The sequence below is a fragment of the Protopterus annectens genome, chromosome 1.part2, assembly GCF_019279795.1.
Source record: "Protopterus annectens isolate FY-2018-M chromosome 1.part2, PAN1.0, whole genome shotgun sequence".
NCBI lineage: Eukaryota > Metazoa > Chordata > Ceratodontiformes > Protopteridae > Protopterus > Protopterus annectens.
In genome coordinates, this window is record NC_056727.1 from 718,945,980 (window position 1) to 718,965,212 (window position 19,233).

A 19,233-nucleotide genomic window follows, 5' to 3' on the forward strand; every position below is an offset into this window, starting at 1 on the left:
AGGACAAACTGCAACTATAAGTTCCAAGCACTTTCTCTAACAACCCCCACTGAGAGTTTGTGTAATCTGACCTGCAGTATGCAAAAAAGGCTCTTTGAAAACCTTGCCTCTAGGTTCATAGGTAGGTACCCTGGCTTTCGCCACCCAAGAAAATTATTTTCCTGCGCCACTGTCGTGAACATGTGACTTGCACAGTACTAAAATGTAAACAAACTCCTCTAGCAAAAAATCTGAGAGTGCCCCTTTAATGCTTAACTTACTGGCAGAACAATTTTTAGTTATAAAAGTGGAGGAATCAAATCCCAAGCAGCTGACTGTCAAATTACTGGATGAGTATAGAAATTCAGTAACACTGTGGAAAATAGGGTGCCAAAAATTAAGGGACATGTAGGAGATAGTTGAATTAAAGGAGTACAACAGGTTTCTCTAATTTATTCCTCAACTTCACGGCCCTTTTCCTCCCTATTTACATTGTCCTCTGTAAAGCAACAACAATAAAGCATTTACAATTTTTATAATTCCCCTCACTTCTGTAACAGAAGCCTACCTTCTCATACTGTGATGGTTTCACTTACAAAATGATTCTCTCACGTTTGAATAAAGCTTGCTGGAGTCTCCCAATTACTGACATCATCGAGGCCAGGCAGTGCAGGTACTTTTTTTTTTTTTTTTTTTTTTTTTTTAATCTGTTCCCTCCCCCAAAATGACATCACCACAGCAGTCATCGGATTCTAATGAAAATAATAAGACCCACCCATTCTGTGATGTCATGGCTCCCTTGTCCTTCCCCCAGCCTGAGTGCTGTTCATTTTATTCAGTAGTAGTGTAGTAACACCAATGTTTGGAAACGCAGAAATTTGGGAGAAATCCCTGCAATATGAAAGCCTGCAGTAAGAGGAGTTGTACCAAAGGAATAAGACCCCATGAATCTCTTAGGCTTTCTGCATTAAGTTAAAATTAAAGTTTGTGGGAAAATTAGCTACAAGGCTGCAAAGTTATTGCCAGTCCTGATCGACTTGAAACTGTGTGGTTTCATCAGTGGTAGGTGGGCAAGCCAGTCATGTAATTAAAATGACTTAAAAGATGATATGGAGAAAATAATCTGACATTTTCTTGTAAGTCTTTAAGAGAAAGCCTTCACTAGAATTAGCTTTTTAGGACGGCGCAGTGGTAGAGTTGTCGCCTCACAGCAAGAGGTTCTCCGGTTCGATTCCCTGCTGGGGTGCCTTCTGTGTTGAGTCTGCATGTCCTCCCTGCGTTCGTGTGGGTTTCCTCCGGGTGCTCTGGTTTTCTCCCACATTACAAAGATGTGCGTCTGGAGCATTTCTCCCCGGGCCTCCACTGAAAATTGGCTCGTTCCAAGTCGGACTTTCCCAGTTAACAAATGTAAAATTAAAAAAAAAAAAAAATGATGGGAGGTAATTTTTAAAAAGCATGGATCTTTGGGGATTGTATTGAGTTTGTGTGTATATATAAAAACGGACTCATTAGCAGAAGTATGAGATGGGCAATTGGATATTGGATTCCACCTTATTGTATTGTGGGACTTCAGTGGTGTCCATTGTAACTATTTAGTTTCACCCTCTCTTTGAAACCTTTGGCATCAGAATTTCTCATATAAAAGGGTGAGTTATAAGGAGACCAGATTAAACATTTAATCAAATGTCAACAAAATATCTGGAAAGGCTGACTGGGTAGGAGTTCATTTTCAGTGGGAGGGCTGGGGAGAAAAGCTGCAAAGTATTACAAAGTATTTATTTTCAGAACAATTTTACAGTCTTTAAAAATAATACAAAGAACAAATGCAGTTTAATTGTACAAAATTAGATATGATATGAAAACATTAGTTAAGAATAGATGCAAGTTAAATGACAGTAGTTTAATAGTTGGAGAAATTTTATCCAGCTTGGTGAGATTAAAGGTAAGTTAGTATAATACAAACAGGAATTGCAATATGAAGTGAGAAAAAAAAAACAGACAAGGTATATTTAGAGAGAGGGCCAGGGGAGCAAGATTGATAGCAGTAAGGAAGTGAGTGAAGAAGGGAGATGTAAGGTATGAATGTGTATTTGCTCACATTTAGGGTTATAGTTGATCCTGGTTTTGAGCAAGAACAATCCGTTTTTGGCTAAGAAGTCTTTCAGAATGGTTTTGAAGGAGTGGAGTGGAGAGTGGTGGTGTTCATCCATCGTCGACCTATGACCAAGGACATCACATTGAGGAGGTTGACTGAATATGGTGTGTCCTGTTGTGGCTGATCAGTCCGATGCGGGCTCTGAAAGCTCTGCCACACGTTTGGCATGAGTGGTCTGTTGGGTTGGTTGGCAAAGAGCTGGCTGTGGATTTACGCAGTTCATGCTTCCTTTGCGCTTCTGCAGTCCTGCTGTGCTCGTAGGAGGTAGTGCCTTTACTGATGCAATTTCACCAGGTGGGGCAATCTTGTGCTAGGGTTTCCCAGGAGTCCAGGTTAATGCCAGAGCTCTTCAGAGAAACTGTGTGTCCTTTAAAGTGCTTTTTCTGCCCACCTTGTGTGCATTTGCCTCCTGCAAGTTCACCGTAGAACAGTCTCTTGGGGAGACGTGTCTGGCATATGTACAAGGTGGCCTGCCCACCTGACTTGGGCTCTCCTCAGCAGGATGTAGATACTTGCCATTCCAGCTTGAGAGAGGACAACTTTGTCTGGAACTTTGTCCTGCCGGGTAATTTTCAGTACCCTTCTTAAACGGTTCCTATTGAAGCGATTCAGCTTTTTGGCATGACACTTGCACACAGTCCATGTCTCTCAGGCATACAGTAGTGTGGGCAGTACAACTGCCTTGTACACCTTTAGCTTTGTGGACAGTTTGATACCTTTCCTCTCCCACACGGACTCCCACAGCCATCCAGATGGCGAGCTTTCCTTAGCGATGTGTCTACCTCAATGTCAATGTTCACAAATCTGGAGAGTGTGCTTCCCGAGGTATGTAAACTTTTCAACAGCCTTCAGGATCTCACTTTCAGCGGTGATGGTTGGTTCCGCATACGTCTTCTGTGGTGCGGGCTGATGCAAAACATCAGTCTTCTTGATATTGATTGTGAGGCTGAAGTTTCTGCAGGCAGTGGAAAAGCAGTTCATACTCTGTTGCATCTGGGCCTCTGTGGCAGCATTGAGTGCATAGTAATCTGCGAACGGGAAATTGTGCGCAAAGTCCTCTTCAACCTTGTAAGGTTGCAAGACGTAAGGAGTTCCAGGCCTTTGCAACATGGTATGAGTACAGACCATGCCCAGTAGGTTTGATAGCTTTATGGTCACACAGGAGTTTTCAGTCATTGGATCATGACAGACTGGGAACATAGTTGTGTAGAATATTTAGTGCTGGACAAGCAGATGGATTCTGTATAATTTTGTAGGTGATAAGAAATTGTGTGCAAGTTAGTTGATGGGATAGTTCTAACCAAGTTAGGCTTTTTAGCTATACAGTGGTGTGTTCTGAAAAAAAAAAAGATATCTGCTGCAAATTTAGCAACTGTTATAGCATTAACTGAAGGTTATTAAGGACCAGTGTCAAAGAAATGTGGGTAGGGAAATAAGTAGCAGGAAGTGTAGTTTTAGTTGGATCGGTGAGCGTATTTGACTCCCTAGTTTTGATGAGTTTATCTTGTGCAATTTTGTATATGTAGTTTAATTTTAAGTCAAATTAGGGAGGATGATCTTAAATTCAGTTTTGTTTTTTTTTTTCCCCTTCTGGAGAAGGATTTGGAGGGTGTTTGTGTGTGTGTTTGTGTGTGTGTTTGTGTGTGTGTTTGTGTGTGTGTTTGTGTGTGTGTGTGTGTGTGTGTGTGTTTGTGTGTGTGTTTGTGTGTGTGTGTGTGTGTGTGTGTGTTTGTGTGTGTGTGTGTGTGTGTGTGTGTGTGTGTGTGTGTGTGTGTGTGTGTGTGTGTGTGTGTGTGTGTGTGTGTGTGTGTGTTTGTGTGTGTGTGTTTGTGTGTGTGTGTTTGTGTGTGTGTGTGTGTGTGTGTGTTTGTGTGTGTTTGTGTGTGTGTTTGTGTGTGTGTTTGTGTGTGTGTGTGTTTTAAAAAAGAAAAAAATAATTGGGGTTGAGCATAAGTTGAGTTACAAAGCCATGTATCAGTTGCTGTTAAAGCTTTCTGAATAGTTTTATTTATTTATTTATTTTTTTGTGGAGGTGTGCCAGATTGTCAGATGTGCAAAATGATGGTGGAATCGCCTGCACAATGTACTAGAGAGGCCTATTGTGTGGAGGGTTTTGGTGAGAATGTTAGGGGGGACCAAGAATAGAGCCTTGTTAGAACACTGGTGGTGACCAAGGTATGGAGAAAGGGTGGAGTGCCATTTTACTGACTGATACCTATTGGATAGGTAGCTTGTGAACCATACAAGGGTGGTCTGAGGTCTAACAAGGACATTTGATGTAGAATTTTACTTTGGCAAACAGTGTCAAAGGCTCTAGACAAGTCTAGAAATAGCGGAGACTAGTTTGTCATTTTCTAGCTTTATTGACCGTATCTATATAGATTAAATCAGAAGTGCAGTGTTAGTACTGTGGGAAGGCTGGAAGCCATGTTGTATTGGGAGGGGGGGAGTGGGAGCTTTTCATACAGGAGATTATTTAGCAGTCATTTTTGACAGCATTGTTGGTGATTGTTTAACCTTGGCTGAAAAAGCCCTGAGCAAGGCACTTCCTTACTATATGAAAAAACAAATTTCAAGTATTTGGATAGTACAGAATAAGTAAGACAGGCCACAGCATTGGTTAGATTAAGCCAAGGGTCTTACTTTTGCATAAGTGAATGTCTGGATTAAGGAAAAAAATGCCATTTCTACATATATTATCGGTGTACTTTTACACCAGTCCTCCACCTCTGCAACCCAAGGTTACAGCTGTTAAGCTAGACAAAAGCATCAATAAAGGCCTAACCTGTCTGTGGAGAGCCTGCTAAGTATCTGTGGATTTGACATTCAAGCTATCTACCTGTTTATTAAGGACTTTTTGAAGGAAGTGAAAACAAAGCCTTTGGATAAACTTGAATTGAAACTTCTGTTTGTGGATTTAGACCACAATGTGCAGGCCATATGAATTCTTTTGGATGGGTGGTGGTGGGGTGGTGTGTGGTGGTTGGAAAAACCAAGAATTTGTTAAGAGTAGGGGAAACCTGCAAGTGTGGCATAGGAAGGAGTTTGTTTAGGCCTTTTGAAATCTGGGGGATGGGGGATTGGGTATTGCAGAGCTTTGACTTTTTAAGGGCTACACAGTTGAGGTGGATTATAACTTGTATGGTATAGACTTGCTGGAAGGAAATTGTCATGAGCACTGCAAATGTGGTAAGCTTTCCTTTTGGGGCCTATGGGGTGGTATGTGCTTTAATAAAACCTACATTGGAAAGAGGCCAGAGTAGTCAGCAGAATTTTGGTGGCAACAAGAAATCTCCCAATAGGCATTGTACTTGGTCATAGAAGGGCTGATAATGTATCAGTGGAGTGGTGAAGAAAATATTGAGCTGAGATTTTAGAAGCAACTTGGGGTAGGAGATATAAAAATGGTGTGAGATGAAGGAAGAGAAAAAGATTTTGCGAGTTTTAAAAATGGACTGAGCTTTGCTTGGAGCTTGGGTACGCCACCACTTCAAGGAGGTTTAGAAAGTTTGCAGCAGAGTGTCTACACAGGCATTTCTGCAAAACAAATGACCTAAAAAAATTCCAGTGGCTAGTAATATGTTGTAGGTGTTTAGAAGTTAAGAAAGGGAACCGGAAGCATTTTTTGGACCCTTCTTGAACATGGGTCCTTCAAACAACAACTACGGAATGTGGGTTAAGAGTCTAATTATGAGCTGACAGCTGATGTTTCTGAACATCAAAACACTTTTTTTTTTACTTTCAGATATATAGCCATAAGGAGACCTGAAGTCTGGATCTGTAGTAGAGAGTGATGAAAAGATCTGACTGCAGCCCAGGCAATGAGGGATGGAATAGCATTTCAGGAGTTAAAAGTGCTGAGCAGGGAAGGATCCTTGTGAGAAGTGTGGAACTTTACTCATAGACAGGTATCTCTGCTGTTTGTGTGTTGAAGGTAGCTTGTATGAGTAGGAATCGGGAAGCTGTCTGGATGAGTAATAGTAGCCCTTGTTAGCATGCTTAAATGTGTGAGTATGCTTAGAGTTGGGGGCATGGTTAGTCCTTGCATTGATAAAGTTAACCACATTACCACCAGGGATGAGATTAGTGTCTACAGCAGTGCTACCAGTTGTCAGGATGCTGGTGACAGAATAAGTAACATTCATGACTGCCTGTGTGTACTCCTCCGGGCAGGTTTTGCCTCCCAAAATGCACTGGGGCACATCCATGGTATTGGTAAATGAATGAGCTTATGGGGTGAGGTTGATGGTCTCCAGGTTGGGTGGTGGGGCAAAGAAAAATGGAATTTATTTACCAATGGGTTTGGATTCGATCCTCTAATCTGACTCTGCCACATACAGTAGACTTTGGATCCAGCTCTCAAGCTCGTCCCTCTACCCATAATGCTCTATTCTTTCCTACACCTCTGATTTCGTTTGGTGCCATTGTGGTTAAACATGGGTTCAACTCTCGAGCTGTAAGAGATTGCTAGAGTCAAAAACTTTTAGGTAGTCTTATTCAGTCTTCCTGCTGTATCCTTTTACTTTTCCTCCCTCTTAGCATTCGGTGGCTTTAGGAGTTAGTGTCGGCCTTGTTCTGAATCTTTGTCTTCTACTTCAGTAGTTTCTGTCAAATACCATTGTTAGTGTATTTTTCCTTATCTTTTTAGATAACTGTAACATACCGTAGTTTGTATTTATTTTTGTTCTTCTTTGGTTATTATCTTGTTTGGCTTACTCTGTTAGCTTTTCTCTGCCTGAGAAACCGACAGTGTTCAAGAAATACACTTCTTATGGGCATAAGTTCCCCAATTTGGATGTCCACAAGAAATGCATTTATTGTTAAGGATCTGACCACCTCAAGATATCCTGTTTGTTATGCTCTACCTTTAATTCCAGAGCATTAGCCAACAGGTGCAATAAATTAATACTTGGAGGTCCTTTGCCTATTCTTTCTGGGGCTCAAACCCTCACCAAATCAGCAAAATCTGTTTCTTAGGAAACCAAAAAGAGCTCTCCACCGAAATCTCCTCGAGCTTTGTCGGAGCTGATGGAGAAGACCTGAAAAATCTCTGATCCGACTGTTTTGGATCCTAAAAGCTTTTCTGGTATCTGCTTTAGTAGTGATTTCTCCCCTTCCTTCTATCTCATCATCAGATCTGAATTTTATCTCTGCCTGCAGGAGCTGTACTGTTGAGTATACCATTAAGCCAGTATCTCCTTCCTTGTCAGGCCAAATTTTCCAGACTCTGCAGAAACACTCCAGGCCCTCATCCACAGCACCTTCCAGGTCTTCTAGGAGTTTGGGCAGATTGAGATAGGATGATATGGAAATTTTCAGGGTTCAGATCCAGCTGGGGTGGGTCCTCCCAGCTCCTTTTCTTCCTGGATCCATGAGTGCACCTGCTAAGTCCATTCTCTCTCCTCCTCTGATCTAACCAATGGTTTGGGAGTCCCAGGATACAAGATCCTTGAGAGGTTTGGCTTCAGATCCAAGGAAGTACCTTCCTCGACTCTGATGGTGTTCCTTACTGGTTCCGCTCAGATACTCTAATCAGAGCAGGTCTGTGACCCAAGAGGTCGTCACCAGATCTGGGTTTGGCTCTGATTTTGTTGGATCCGTGCTTTCCTCTTGGAGCCTCCGTCCTGGACAGTTCGAATTAGTTTCTCCCCTTGAGGCTCTGATTGGGGGTGTCCCCATCCTACCTGATAGGACCTTCTCTTCAAAGGGAACAGTCTTCTGTTGTGTTGTATCCTACCCATCTTTGATTCTGAGCTCTTGAGCCCATTGGACCTATCCCACAGGGATAAACAGTTCTGTGAAGTCCACAGATAATTCCTGTAGAAGAATCCCCCCCCTTCTGATACCTTTCTGTAACATCCCACTGAGCAGGTTCCTCAGAAGACAACATGCAAGGGGAGGTGCATAGGCTTGCCCAGGGAGTGTCTCACAAAAGACAGTGATGTTTGATGAGGGAGCGGTATCCTCCAGTTTTGCTACCTGATATCTCCTATGGAGATGTCCTCGAGATCCTCAAACAGAATGTCTGGTCTTCCCAGTCTCCACCTCCTGAAGAATTAGTGTTTCTGGAAGCTTTCTATTCTGGACCCATCTGTGTGTTGGGTGCCCCCAACCCCCCCCCCCCCCCGGAGGATGAACTAATTAATTGATTTGGTTTCCCACCGGGCTTGGAAGGGACAAGTCACTACTGAACCTGTTCCCAAGCACCTGGACAAATTTCTGGTCACTCCTTCTGATATACCCTACTGGAGCAAGGAAGTCCTGGTTGATGCTATGATGTGGTGAAAGCTACCAAGAAGGAGCTAGCTGACCAGAGCTGTTCTGTCTATCCACTAAACAGGGAGTCCAGAGCAATGGACTGATTTGGAAAACGAGTCTTCACCTCTGCTACTTTCGCACTGAGGTCTCCAAGCTGCTTAGCTCATTTCACTAAGCTGCAGGGAGATTTGATTTAAGGAATTATCAAATACTCTGATTCCATGTCTGCTGAGGATGTCTGACCTTCCTCTCAACTGGCTACTCTACTATACATATTTCAAATCCATCGATGAAGCTGATCTCCCATGCAGTGGAAGGTACCTCGCAAGCAGCCGGTTCAGGTATAGCCATAAGGAGACTTGCCTGGATACGGCTGTGCGCATTTGCGGAGCCATTCAAGATGTTCTTTGTCAATGCACTTCTGATGGCACTTCCTTGTTCAGGCCATCAGTTAAAGACCAGCTTTCCCACAGTGAGGAAGAGGGAAAGACTCTGCCATAGGAATAAAGTGTTCTACCCATAAATGGACCTTCTCTAGAAACCAACGAGGTGGAAAGATGATGTGGTTATGAAAATCCCTGGGACCTCTCCTGGATTCATGTGGGGATAATTTCTCCAGAGGCAGAGGAGGAAATTTTAATGGTAGATGTTGAACTAGAGGCAGAGGGGGACCTGCAGAACCATGGCTTTAGAGATTTATTTAGGCCGTATCAGCACTCCTGAAGTGCTGCCTGCCTGACCAACTCTGGAGGTAGTTTGGGGAGTCAAATTTCTTCACACCTAGATGTCTGGACAGGTATGGCAAAAGATTCATGGGTGCTGAGAATCCTATCCAGAGGTTACTATGTATCGTTTTCCCTTCCTCCTCCCACTCCGAAGAGGAAACTGGACTCACCACAGCCCCCAGGGTGTTTTTATCAAATGCATGGCAGTTGTGTCAGCTCACTTAAGACTAAAGGTTCCAGGCATTTCCATGTCTCAATGATTGGCTCCTCACTGCACCATCCAAGCATCAACTTTTACAAGCAAGGGACTAATTGCTTCAGGTTTCCAACACTTTTTAGTCATCTTGAAAAACCATGCCAAATAAAAACCTAATCCTGGTAGAGACCGAGGAATTCATAGGGACTCTTGACCACTACAACTCTGTTTTCCTTACCTGTCCATTGCATTACATCTTTGACATCGGGTTTGGTCTATACTCTCTCACCTGTCTTCACCAGCAAGATTAGTACTACAAGGTCTGGTGTCTGTTTGCTATGCTTCTGGTTCCTCTAGAAGAGTTATTTTGTGAATTCTTCAATAGACCTTGGTGATGGTGGTCCATACTTCATTAGCCCCTATTGTTTCCCATAAGACTCACTCCAGACTTCAAATGTCAGTCAGTGGGTTCATTCTGATCTTTTTCTAGGCAGACCGTTCGTCCTTCCACCCCCAGTTGCCACAGTGACCACAGACTCTTTCCAGCAGGGGTGGGGGGGCATTTCTTGGGAGAGATCGTCCAAGGCATGTGGTCCTCTCTGGAGATCAAGTTGCATATCAACTTCCCAGAGATGAGAGCAGTCCTAACACTGTAAGTATTTCAAAACTCTCTCTTTCTGGGGATTATGGTAATTCAGACAGACCTGTCCGTGGTCTGGTACATCAAGAAGCTTGGAGGAACCCAATCTTCATCCTCTATGCAGAGAAGCCATGAGGGTTTAGGAATGGGTGATTTGTTTCAGACCACTTTCTCATTGCAATGTACATCCCAGAGAAAACCAATGGACTGGCAAACAGGCGCAGCAGATCCATTCTTATGCTTCATGGGTGGTCTCTCAATCAGTTGGTGGTGAATATGATCTTTAGCCACTGGGGCCAGCCTTTCTGTGACCTTTGTCTCACCCTTCAACAGCAAGTGCAGCAAACATGTTGCTCTCATTCCCCCTCCAGTGGTGTCACTGAGAGAAACTTGGATTCACGATTGTCGTCCCCCCCCCCCCCAGGTCTCCTGTATGCCTACCCTCCTCTTCTGTCATTCCAAAGTTTTTACAGAAGGCAAGCAGACTGAAGAGCTCAGTCATCCTGATTGCCCCCTTCTGGCCTTAGCATGTATGGTTCCCCATCTTACAATCTCTTTTTAAGAAGACTGAAAAAACCTAAGTTCCCTCCTCGTATTCTCTCCACCTTCTATAGAGTTGAAATAGAGCATCCTCACATGCAACTTCACAGTGTAGTTTGGAAGCTGCACAGCGCCATCCTCTCTCTACAAAGAGTGGTGAGGATTGCGGAGAAGGTTAACAGGTTCCAGTCTTCCATCGATACAACATCTGTATTCTGCAAGAAGCATCCAAAAAGCCACCAAAGTAGTACAGGACAACAAGCATCCTGTGCATGGACTGTTTAAGCATCGGGCAGGTGATATCACAGCATCTGCTGCAGGGCTACAAGATTCAGTAACAGTTTCTACCCTACAGTGATTAGACGTCTGAACTTGGGCACTAGTCCCAGAGGTCTGGACACAAGTAATTTTTTATTTGTGCAATGTATACTTGCGTATATTCCAAGTAAGTGCAATATTTATTGTATCCATAGTATTATTTAACTTACTCAGGTGCAATATTAGATAAGTAATTTGAGCATTTCATTCCGTAGTGTGTTTTGTATTTAAACAGGATAGTTAATTTAACTCTGGTGAGGGTATTATTTTCCTATACGAGTGTTGGTAAATGTCTTTGCTCTTTTTTGCGTGTATTGGGAGTAGTATTGTATGTGTTTCACTTTCCTTTGTAATCTCAAGAATTGAACTCGTGCACAAAATTTCATTTAGGCTACATGTGTGTAGTTCTAAATGACGTTTACTTTGACTCTCTGACTTTCTGATATCCTCCAAGGAATCCTATTGTATTGTCCTTGGGAGTGAACTAATTGTTACCCTGGAAGGGTGGAAATTTTTGAAACCGTTTTACAGCCTCCAGTTGCTATAACACCTCTTGCCAAAGCTCAGTGTGTGTTTTCATACAAATGTGCTAGGTTCTGGTTCAGTTTCTAGTAAAGGGGATAGTGTGGGAATCAGACATCAGGTGACTAGACGTGATGTTGTTCTGTAATCCAGCACTGAAATTATGATTTTATACTAGACTATACAAAAGTCTGAGCAGTCTTTCAGAAACCTGACAAGAAGGAAGACCACTCGCCCACATCCTCTTGCCTTGCACTAGTAAGTGAACTAGGGAACAGTAATTCTTTAGATCATTCAAGAAATATGTAGTGAGATTAGTTAGGTATTTTTCTGCATCTGTGTGAACCTTTCTATCTGATATTTTTAATATTTCCTGTGATTGAAACTCTGGTGTTTATTGGAAATAGATATTTAGTATTCCGTGGTTTTATTATTAAATATATTTGAACTTTACACTGTGGCCACTTATAGGTAAAACAGTACCATTTGTATTAGTATTACTTTTGCTAAGTATAATTGGATGCCCTGGTAGGATACTGTGTGTATCTTTGTTCCAAGTGAACATCCCTCTCTGGTGTCAGTAGTGAAGATTGAGGCTGCTTTATTACTGGCCCAGAGGAGGGACGTCACACTATTCAGTTCTTTGTTTGAGCCCTGTCTTCTGTCCTATGTCTCTCTGCTGTAAAATGGGAGGTTAGGCAGCAAACTTGATCTGAGGTACTGAGGATAGAGTAGAGTAGTATGGGTAGAGGGAGACGCTAGAGAGCTGGATCTGAAGTCTGTTGTATATGGCTAAGTTGGATCCAACCCCATTGGTGAGGAAGAATGAAAATGAATAACACAGATAAATTTTAACTGGTGAGAACTAAATACTTCAGGCCTTATGGCATCTTCCATTTCTGATGAAGCTTTCATAAAGGGTTTTGTTTCAGGCCACCATCTGAAAGACTTTTCAGGTTATTGTAAAGCCGTTTAGTATGGATCATTGAACTAGACTACGTGAAGATGAAGATATTCATGAAAGCGCAGGAAAAAATCTTTTGTCCTGCTCCACTTTTGATACCAAGGTGAAGAGAGCTTTTCTTCCTTGTCCTCTTTGTTCTCCTTACTGGACCTCATTCTGGCACCAGCACATTGATGCTGGATTCCAACCTTCAGGTGCAATCTTTCTACCAGGGTAATTGCTCATGGTACTAGACTTTGCCTTCTAGCCTTTGGGATTGGCACTGTTGACATAAAAACAAAAAAACAAGGCACGTATGGTGGACTGTGGTGCACGGTCCAAACCAATAGATGCAAAACCAAGAGGGACCAGCACACACGACAGCAGATATAAGATATAAATTTTATTCGGAGGTAGCTAAAAAGCTGCCTGCCGTAAAGTAATAGACCGGTTTCGGCTTGTAAAGCCTTTGTCAATGTTACATATTCTTTTTCCAAAAAGTTGATTTACAAAACACCATCACATCCTGGTACTATTTATATACACTTCATTTAAAGTGGTATACTCCTGACATAAATAGACTTGCTGGTTTGACACAGTCAAAGCTTGGAACATATAAAAAAAAACACAATATAGTGAATATGTTAGTTTTGATCAGACATGAAAATCTGAGTTCCTTAAAATATTTTAAATTAATACTTGGTTGCGAAAATAGAAAATAGAAAAAGATAGAACCCACACTGTAAAAGTAGCCGACTCCAAATCCAGCTCCAGACAAGTGGAGTACCTCAGGGTTCAGTCCTGGGGCCGCTCTTGTTTGGCATCTACTAAGGGACTCTGGCTAACAAAGTTTGCAGATGACTGCAAACTGGGAGCCATTATTGAATCCCCAAATGATGTGGATACTCTACAAAAGGGCCTTACAGAAACAGATGCTTGGTGCCAGAGCCATGGGCTCAAGCTCAATGCCAAGAAATGTATTGTTATCCCCTTTGGGAAAAAACATGTATCCATGAATTACCATATAGGTGGCAGTACACTAAACACAGAAAGTGTAATAAGAGACTTAGGGACACAGGTGGACAGTGGTCTCACCTTCGATAACCACATCGCCACAACAGTCAGGAAATCCTTCTATGTGGCACACCTCATCACGAAGGGCTTTTCATCGAGAAAAAGGAGGTCATTGTCCCACTGTACTCATCCCTCATTAGACCCATTATAGAATACAATGCCCCATTTGGTATGTACCTCTCAAGACATCTGCAACAACTGGAAAGGCCTCAGAAATACCTCACTAAAAGAATCACAGGCCTAAAGCAGATGCCCTATGCTGACCGCCTTAAACTCCAGCTATACTCTGTCGCATATCGTCTACTCAGAGGCGATCTCTGCTTAACATACAAGGCCATGTCAAACCCAGAGCTGTTGGACATGCTACACCCCAATCCCTCAGAGCTACACGCTCCAGAGATCTAAACCTTGTCATCACAATAAACAAAACATGTTGGAGGGATAGGTTCCTGACCCAGAGACTCCCCAGACTCTGGAATAGATTGCCCATACATGTCAAGCAGAGTGCCACTTTGGACCTCTTCAAGAGGAACCTTGACGATTGGATGGGAGAAAGGAAATTCACCCCAGGGATCACGTCAGTCGCCCTGCTAGACAGGGGTCCAGGAAAGTAAATAATGTGGGAAGAAATAGCCAGGGAATTGTTATGGCTAGGCTTGTATAGGCCCTAGGGCTGATAGCCTAGTACCAACCTATGAACCTATAAAATGCAAATATACTATATTATACAAAGCCATAAAATAGCTTGTATTTAGCCAGGACTCAGTTAAAAGTCTGAATGTATAAGATATAATATATACTATATAGTTTGGGCCCAAATGACTGACCATATGTAACTTGAGATCTGTCTTAATATCACGGGGGTACAAATATGTATAGCTAACACACAATTGTGTACAATATTTATCAAATTATTGCCTAGATGTACCTTCATGTACTTCACATTCATTCAATCCTGGTTTGAAAAAAGCACCAAGATTTGTAATCCACTTACTTTCCATGTTGTTTAGTCTAGTATGCCATCCCATCTTAAAGTTCCTATTAAGACAGATCTCAAGTTACATATGGTCAGTCATTTGGGCCCAAACTATATAGTATATATTATATCTTATACATTCAGACTTTTAACTGAGTCCTGGCTAAATACAAGCTATTTTATGGCTTTGTATAATATAGTATATTTGCATTTTCGCAACCAAGTATTAATTTAAAATATTTTAAGGAACTCAGATTTTCATGTCTGATCAAAACTAACATATTCACTATATTGTGTTTTTTTTTTTTTATATGTTCCAAGCTTTGACTGTGCAAGTCTATTTATGTCAGGAGTGTACCACTTTAAATGAAGTGTATATAAATAGTACCAGGATGTGATGGTGTTTTGTAAATCCAACTTTTTGGAAAAAGAATATATAACATTGACAAAGGCTTTACAAGCCGAAACCGGTTTGTTACTTTATGGCAGGCAGCTTTTTAGCTACCTCCGAATAAAATTTATATATTATATCTGCTGTCGTGTGTGCTGGTCCCTCTTGGTTTTGCAACTGTTGACATAAGGCCCAGGGTTGACTAACATCTTAGTTCATTTAGGTATCAGTGTGCCAGCTGAGGATTGAGCCCCTTACCGTCTGCTTACATCAGTTCATATGGGTTTTGACCTCTGGCATCTGAGGTCAGGTGTATGTACTCTATATGGTGCCGAGGTAATTTTCGGTGGCATGAATGTAGAGCTTGTTTTGCTGTTCTTGGTGCCTGCTTTAATCCTTATTCTGACCTTGATGTGGGATACTTCATTGAATGGCACTTTATCTGTCCACCACCACCACCACCTCTGAGGATAATGCAGAGGTCATATGGCCCTTTCAAAATTTTTCCCATATGTCTGACACTTTGCAGGCTTCTTCGTTGCCTGATGATGAATCTGTACATGGCCACAGTAGGATGAAGTATGAGTAGATGTGTTTACTTCCATTCTGTGTCCCTGACCCCTGCTGTTGAGGGTGTTGACTTCCCGCCATTCCACTCGGATGACACTAAGTATGAAGAGGTCTTAGTATTGAGGCAGTGAAGAGGATGACATGCAGGTTACACAAGCTCTTAACAGTATGTGCTAAAGCCTGCTGGTTCCTCAAATCTTTTTTTCCTGGCTGGCACCCACCCCAGTTAACATGGTGGTGCACTTTGTCATTTAGATAACACTAGAAAAGACATGTACTGGAGCATTTGTTCTAAGGATGCTGCAGCACATCCTCCCAAACACTGACTCTACTTGACTGACACCAAAGCAGGGTGTCATTGTTGCTGGGGTAGCTGTTTAGAGGGCTCCCACTTTCTGGAGTCTTCCTGTCCATTTGCGAGATGAAGAGTATAGGGCCTTGGACAGATTTTGGATGCAAGCTTTCATATCCTCCTCAATCATCTTAACTCATTACAGCCGAGTGCACCTCCAGGCTTTTCTGCAGTTACCTCCTCCTGCACATCTAGGCATCAAATCTTGCTTGTTCCTATTTGCATTAATAATTCCAAAACCATGCTACATACAAGGTATTAGAATATTTTATCCCGAAGCATACATGATGGCAAACACATTTGTATTTATATTTGATCTCTGTCAATAAGTATTTGTTAGAACTGTAAGGTGATAGCTTTATTTTTCTAAAGGCTGAAGCCACACCCACTGGGAGTTAAAGGTACACACGCAAAACAGCTGTACTGGCGGGGAAGGAGTTAGGTCTTTATTCTCAGTTAAGATGTTTGATTTGGTGCACTTGCTTGTCTGTTTATGATTGGCTGAGTATTCACAGGACCTGTTTTGAGATGTTTCTTATTCTCTATCACTTGGGCAATACAGAAACATTTTGGAAAGGATTTGAACCCATCATGGCTTTTTAGAATAAGGATTATAGTAATGCATTTGAGAAAGTTTGTACTGATATCAAAAAGTTCTGTTTTTTTTTCTCTTTTTGAATGTATTACAGAATTTGAAGATGGTGATATAATTTTACAGACTAAGGAACTTGGACAGCAAATTAAATGCTGGTAAGCTACCAGGGTTAAACTGTCATTTAAATATAAACAGTCTCTTAAAGGCTAGGAAGTTGAAATTTAATAGGTGAAATATTTTATTACATTTTTGTTTACACATGTATATATTTATATGCATTTGATTAGAATAATTGTTGTACACTTTTTTAGAAGTGGAATGTTTATTTAGGGCTGAGGTTTTAAAGACTGGATCATGAAGTTATTGGAATATATTTAAATGCAGTGTGGTATGTAGTTACTTTGTTCTGGTGTAGTCTAAGGCAGATGAAAGAGCTTAACTGACAAAACAGATATTCAGCTCTGCTTCACCATTCTCCAAGTGGTGATTTTTTTTAATATTTATTTTGGTTTATCACAGAGTTGGATTTCAATATTTTTTAATTCCCATTCAGCGCAGGTAGACTGTTTTATCTTAGTGCTACAATTCCAGTGAGTGTTAGCTAATGGGAGAGCCAGTGACTGGATGGTCTGCCTGATTTGTTTGGCAACCATTTCATCTGAACCTTGTAAGGTTTGTGTCAATTTTTGCAGCTGGTGCTGGCTCTTACTTTGTCACCGTGCCTGGCTGTGTTTGCCAACTTCCGTGATACCCTGGAGAGAGTGTGCTGAGCGCACCTTTTGACAGGACTGAGGAGAGCAAAGCTCTTAAAACTGTTGCATGGTCTTGTAGAATACTCTAGTGCTCAGTTTTTCTTTTGATGTGACTGACCAAAGAATAAATGAATCTTGGCAAAGCTGTTCTGCCCATGGTAATTACCTAGAAACTGTAGTGGTCAGTAGCAACTGACATTGTGGTGCTCCCTGTAGGGAGATCATTCTAACCCTTGAGACTTTGACAGTGTCCCATTGTGAATGCACACTAGGTAGTATGCCCCTTCACTTTCATGGCTGCCCTTCAAACTTGAGAAGAATATTAGGGTAATAATCAGAGACTGCAGTTTCCTTGCTGTCCACACTGCAGTTCTGCATTGCCCTATTGTCCAGTGGTCCCTTTAAAACAATGTCAAGGAAAGAGGTCTTCACAAGGTCTTGGGATTTTTACAAACAAAAAAATCTATATGGAAGGTTCCATTAGGTGAGAAGGATTATGGAAATACGCTAGGTTCCTCTTGATTCCCAAGGAGGCGTTAGTATCTCAGGCTTATGTGAAGAGCCTGAACAGATTTATACCTAGTGTATGTTCATGTTGTCTTAACTTGATGCATATTTTCCTATCTGGAATAAGACTGGCTGTACTCTTTCGACCTCCATGAAGCCCAATTTCTTAAAGGTTGTCAAGAAATCCAGGAAGTTTAATTTTCCAAGTAGGAACCTGCCACTGTGAATTTTAGACTCTTCCCTTGGATCTTTCGTCAGTCCACAGGATGTTCACCAAATATGTCTGTAGTTGCAGTAGATTGGAGGCTGCAAGGCATGAAGATGTTTTCCTGTATGGGGATATTATTCCTGTCTGCCTCAGCTTGACTCAGTCCAATTCCTGTTTGGGAATGTTTGAATACTGTAGAGTCTGAGATGGAGCCCTTTCAAGTTGCTTATGTTTGAGTCCATGTAGGATACTATTGTGCAAGGGATGTCTTCTTTTGATGAGCTGTTAAGCCCGACTGAACTGAATTTAAAAGTTCATTTGCAGAAAAGACTTGGGAGTTATAGTGATGATTTGTATTGGGTTTTAAAGCTGTGTTATCCCTCCTCTGGGCCAGTAATCCAGGAGCCTCAATCCTTGCACTGAAACCAGTGAAGGACGTTCCCTTGAAGCAAAAATGGATGCACGCAGTATTTCCAGATGTAGCTGTCTGCACCAAGCACAATTTCCCTTAAGAGCACACAGGAAGCACACTCAGTCCTGGGGCTGGGTCTCTCTCCCCCAAATAAGATTCCCCATGGACACAGCTGTAGAGCAGAGTCCTCAGCCTCGTGTTACAAGCCAATTTCTCCACTATCTCAGTAAAACCATTGCTGTGTGTCCCTGCTCCAAGTAGCTGACACACGTGCGCACATGCTCTTGTGCCTGCGAAAGGCTGGCAGAGATTTACCCAGCTATGTCTCCTCTGCCCAGACTATAAGGTAGATATTACCCCCAGAACACCCGAAAACCAGCTACTCTATGGCTGTTGCAAGGTTACCCAATTATACTGACTAAACATAATACAAATGGTAGCATTTGACCAGTGCAGCAAGGCTTTCATTAGTGGCAACAGTGTCACCAAATACGTAGTCCGAGGTTAAAATATTCTCTAAAAGGCCAGCCACGATGAAAAGTTTAAATATATTTAATAATAAGTTATAAAAGAACACTAAAATACTAAATATCTATTTACATTAAGCACCAGAGTTTCAGATGCAAGAAATGTTAAAAATAACACAGATGGAAAGGTTCACACAGATACCAAAAAAACAATACTTAACTAATCTCGCTATATTTTCCTGACTGATATAAAGAATTACTATTACTATCCCCTTGTTCACTTAACTAGAGTAAGGCAAGGTATAGGTGAGTGGTCCTCCTTTGTCAGGTTGTACAAACAGACTGCCCTTAGACTTCTGTCTCATCTAGTATTAAAAAATCATTTCGGTGCTGGATTACAGAATGACATCACATATCTGGTCATCTGACTCTGATTCCCACACTACCTCCTACTAAAAACTGAACCAGAAACTAACAAGTGTCATTACTTACAGACACACACAGACACCTTTGCTAAGATGTGTTATAGCATCTGGAAGCTATAAAACCATTTCAAAAACTTCCACCCTTCCAGGGTAGCGGTTAGTTCAACCATGAAGACAATACAGTTGGATTCCTAGTCCTGGTTTTCAGGTATTTTGTCTCTGGCTGCA

General features: G+C 41.8%; 1 protein-coding gene across 1 annotated transcript in view; it reads left to right on the forward strand.

Annotated features, from left to right (window-relative positions):
• AHCTF1 (AT-hook containing transcription factor 1) overlaps positions 1-19,233 on the forward strand; it is a 2,707,103-nt gene that overhangs the window by 159,746 nt on the left and 2,528,124 nt on the right. The window contains exon 2 of the mRNA XM_044058692.1: positions 16,329-16,389. Within this exon, the coding sequence (XP_043914627.1) occupies positions 16,384-16,389 (6 nt within the window). The 5' untranslated portion in view covers positions 16,329-16,383. The remainder of the gene's footprint in view (positions 1-16,328; positions 16,390-19,233) is intronic.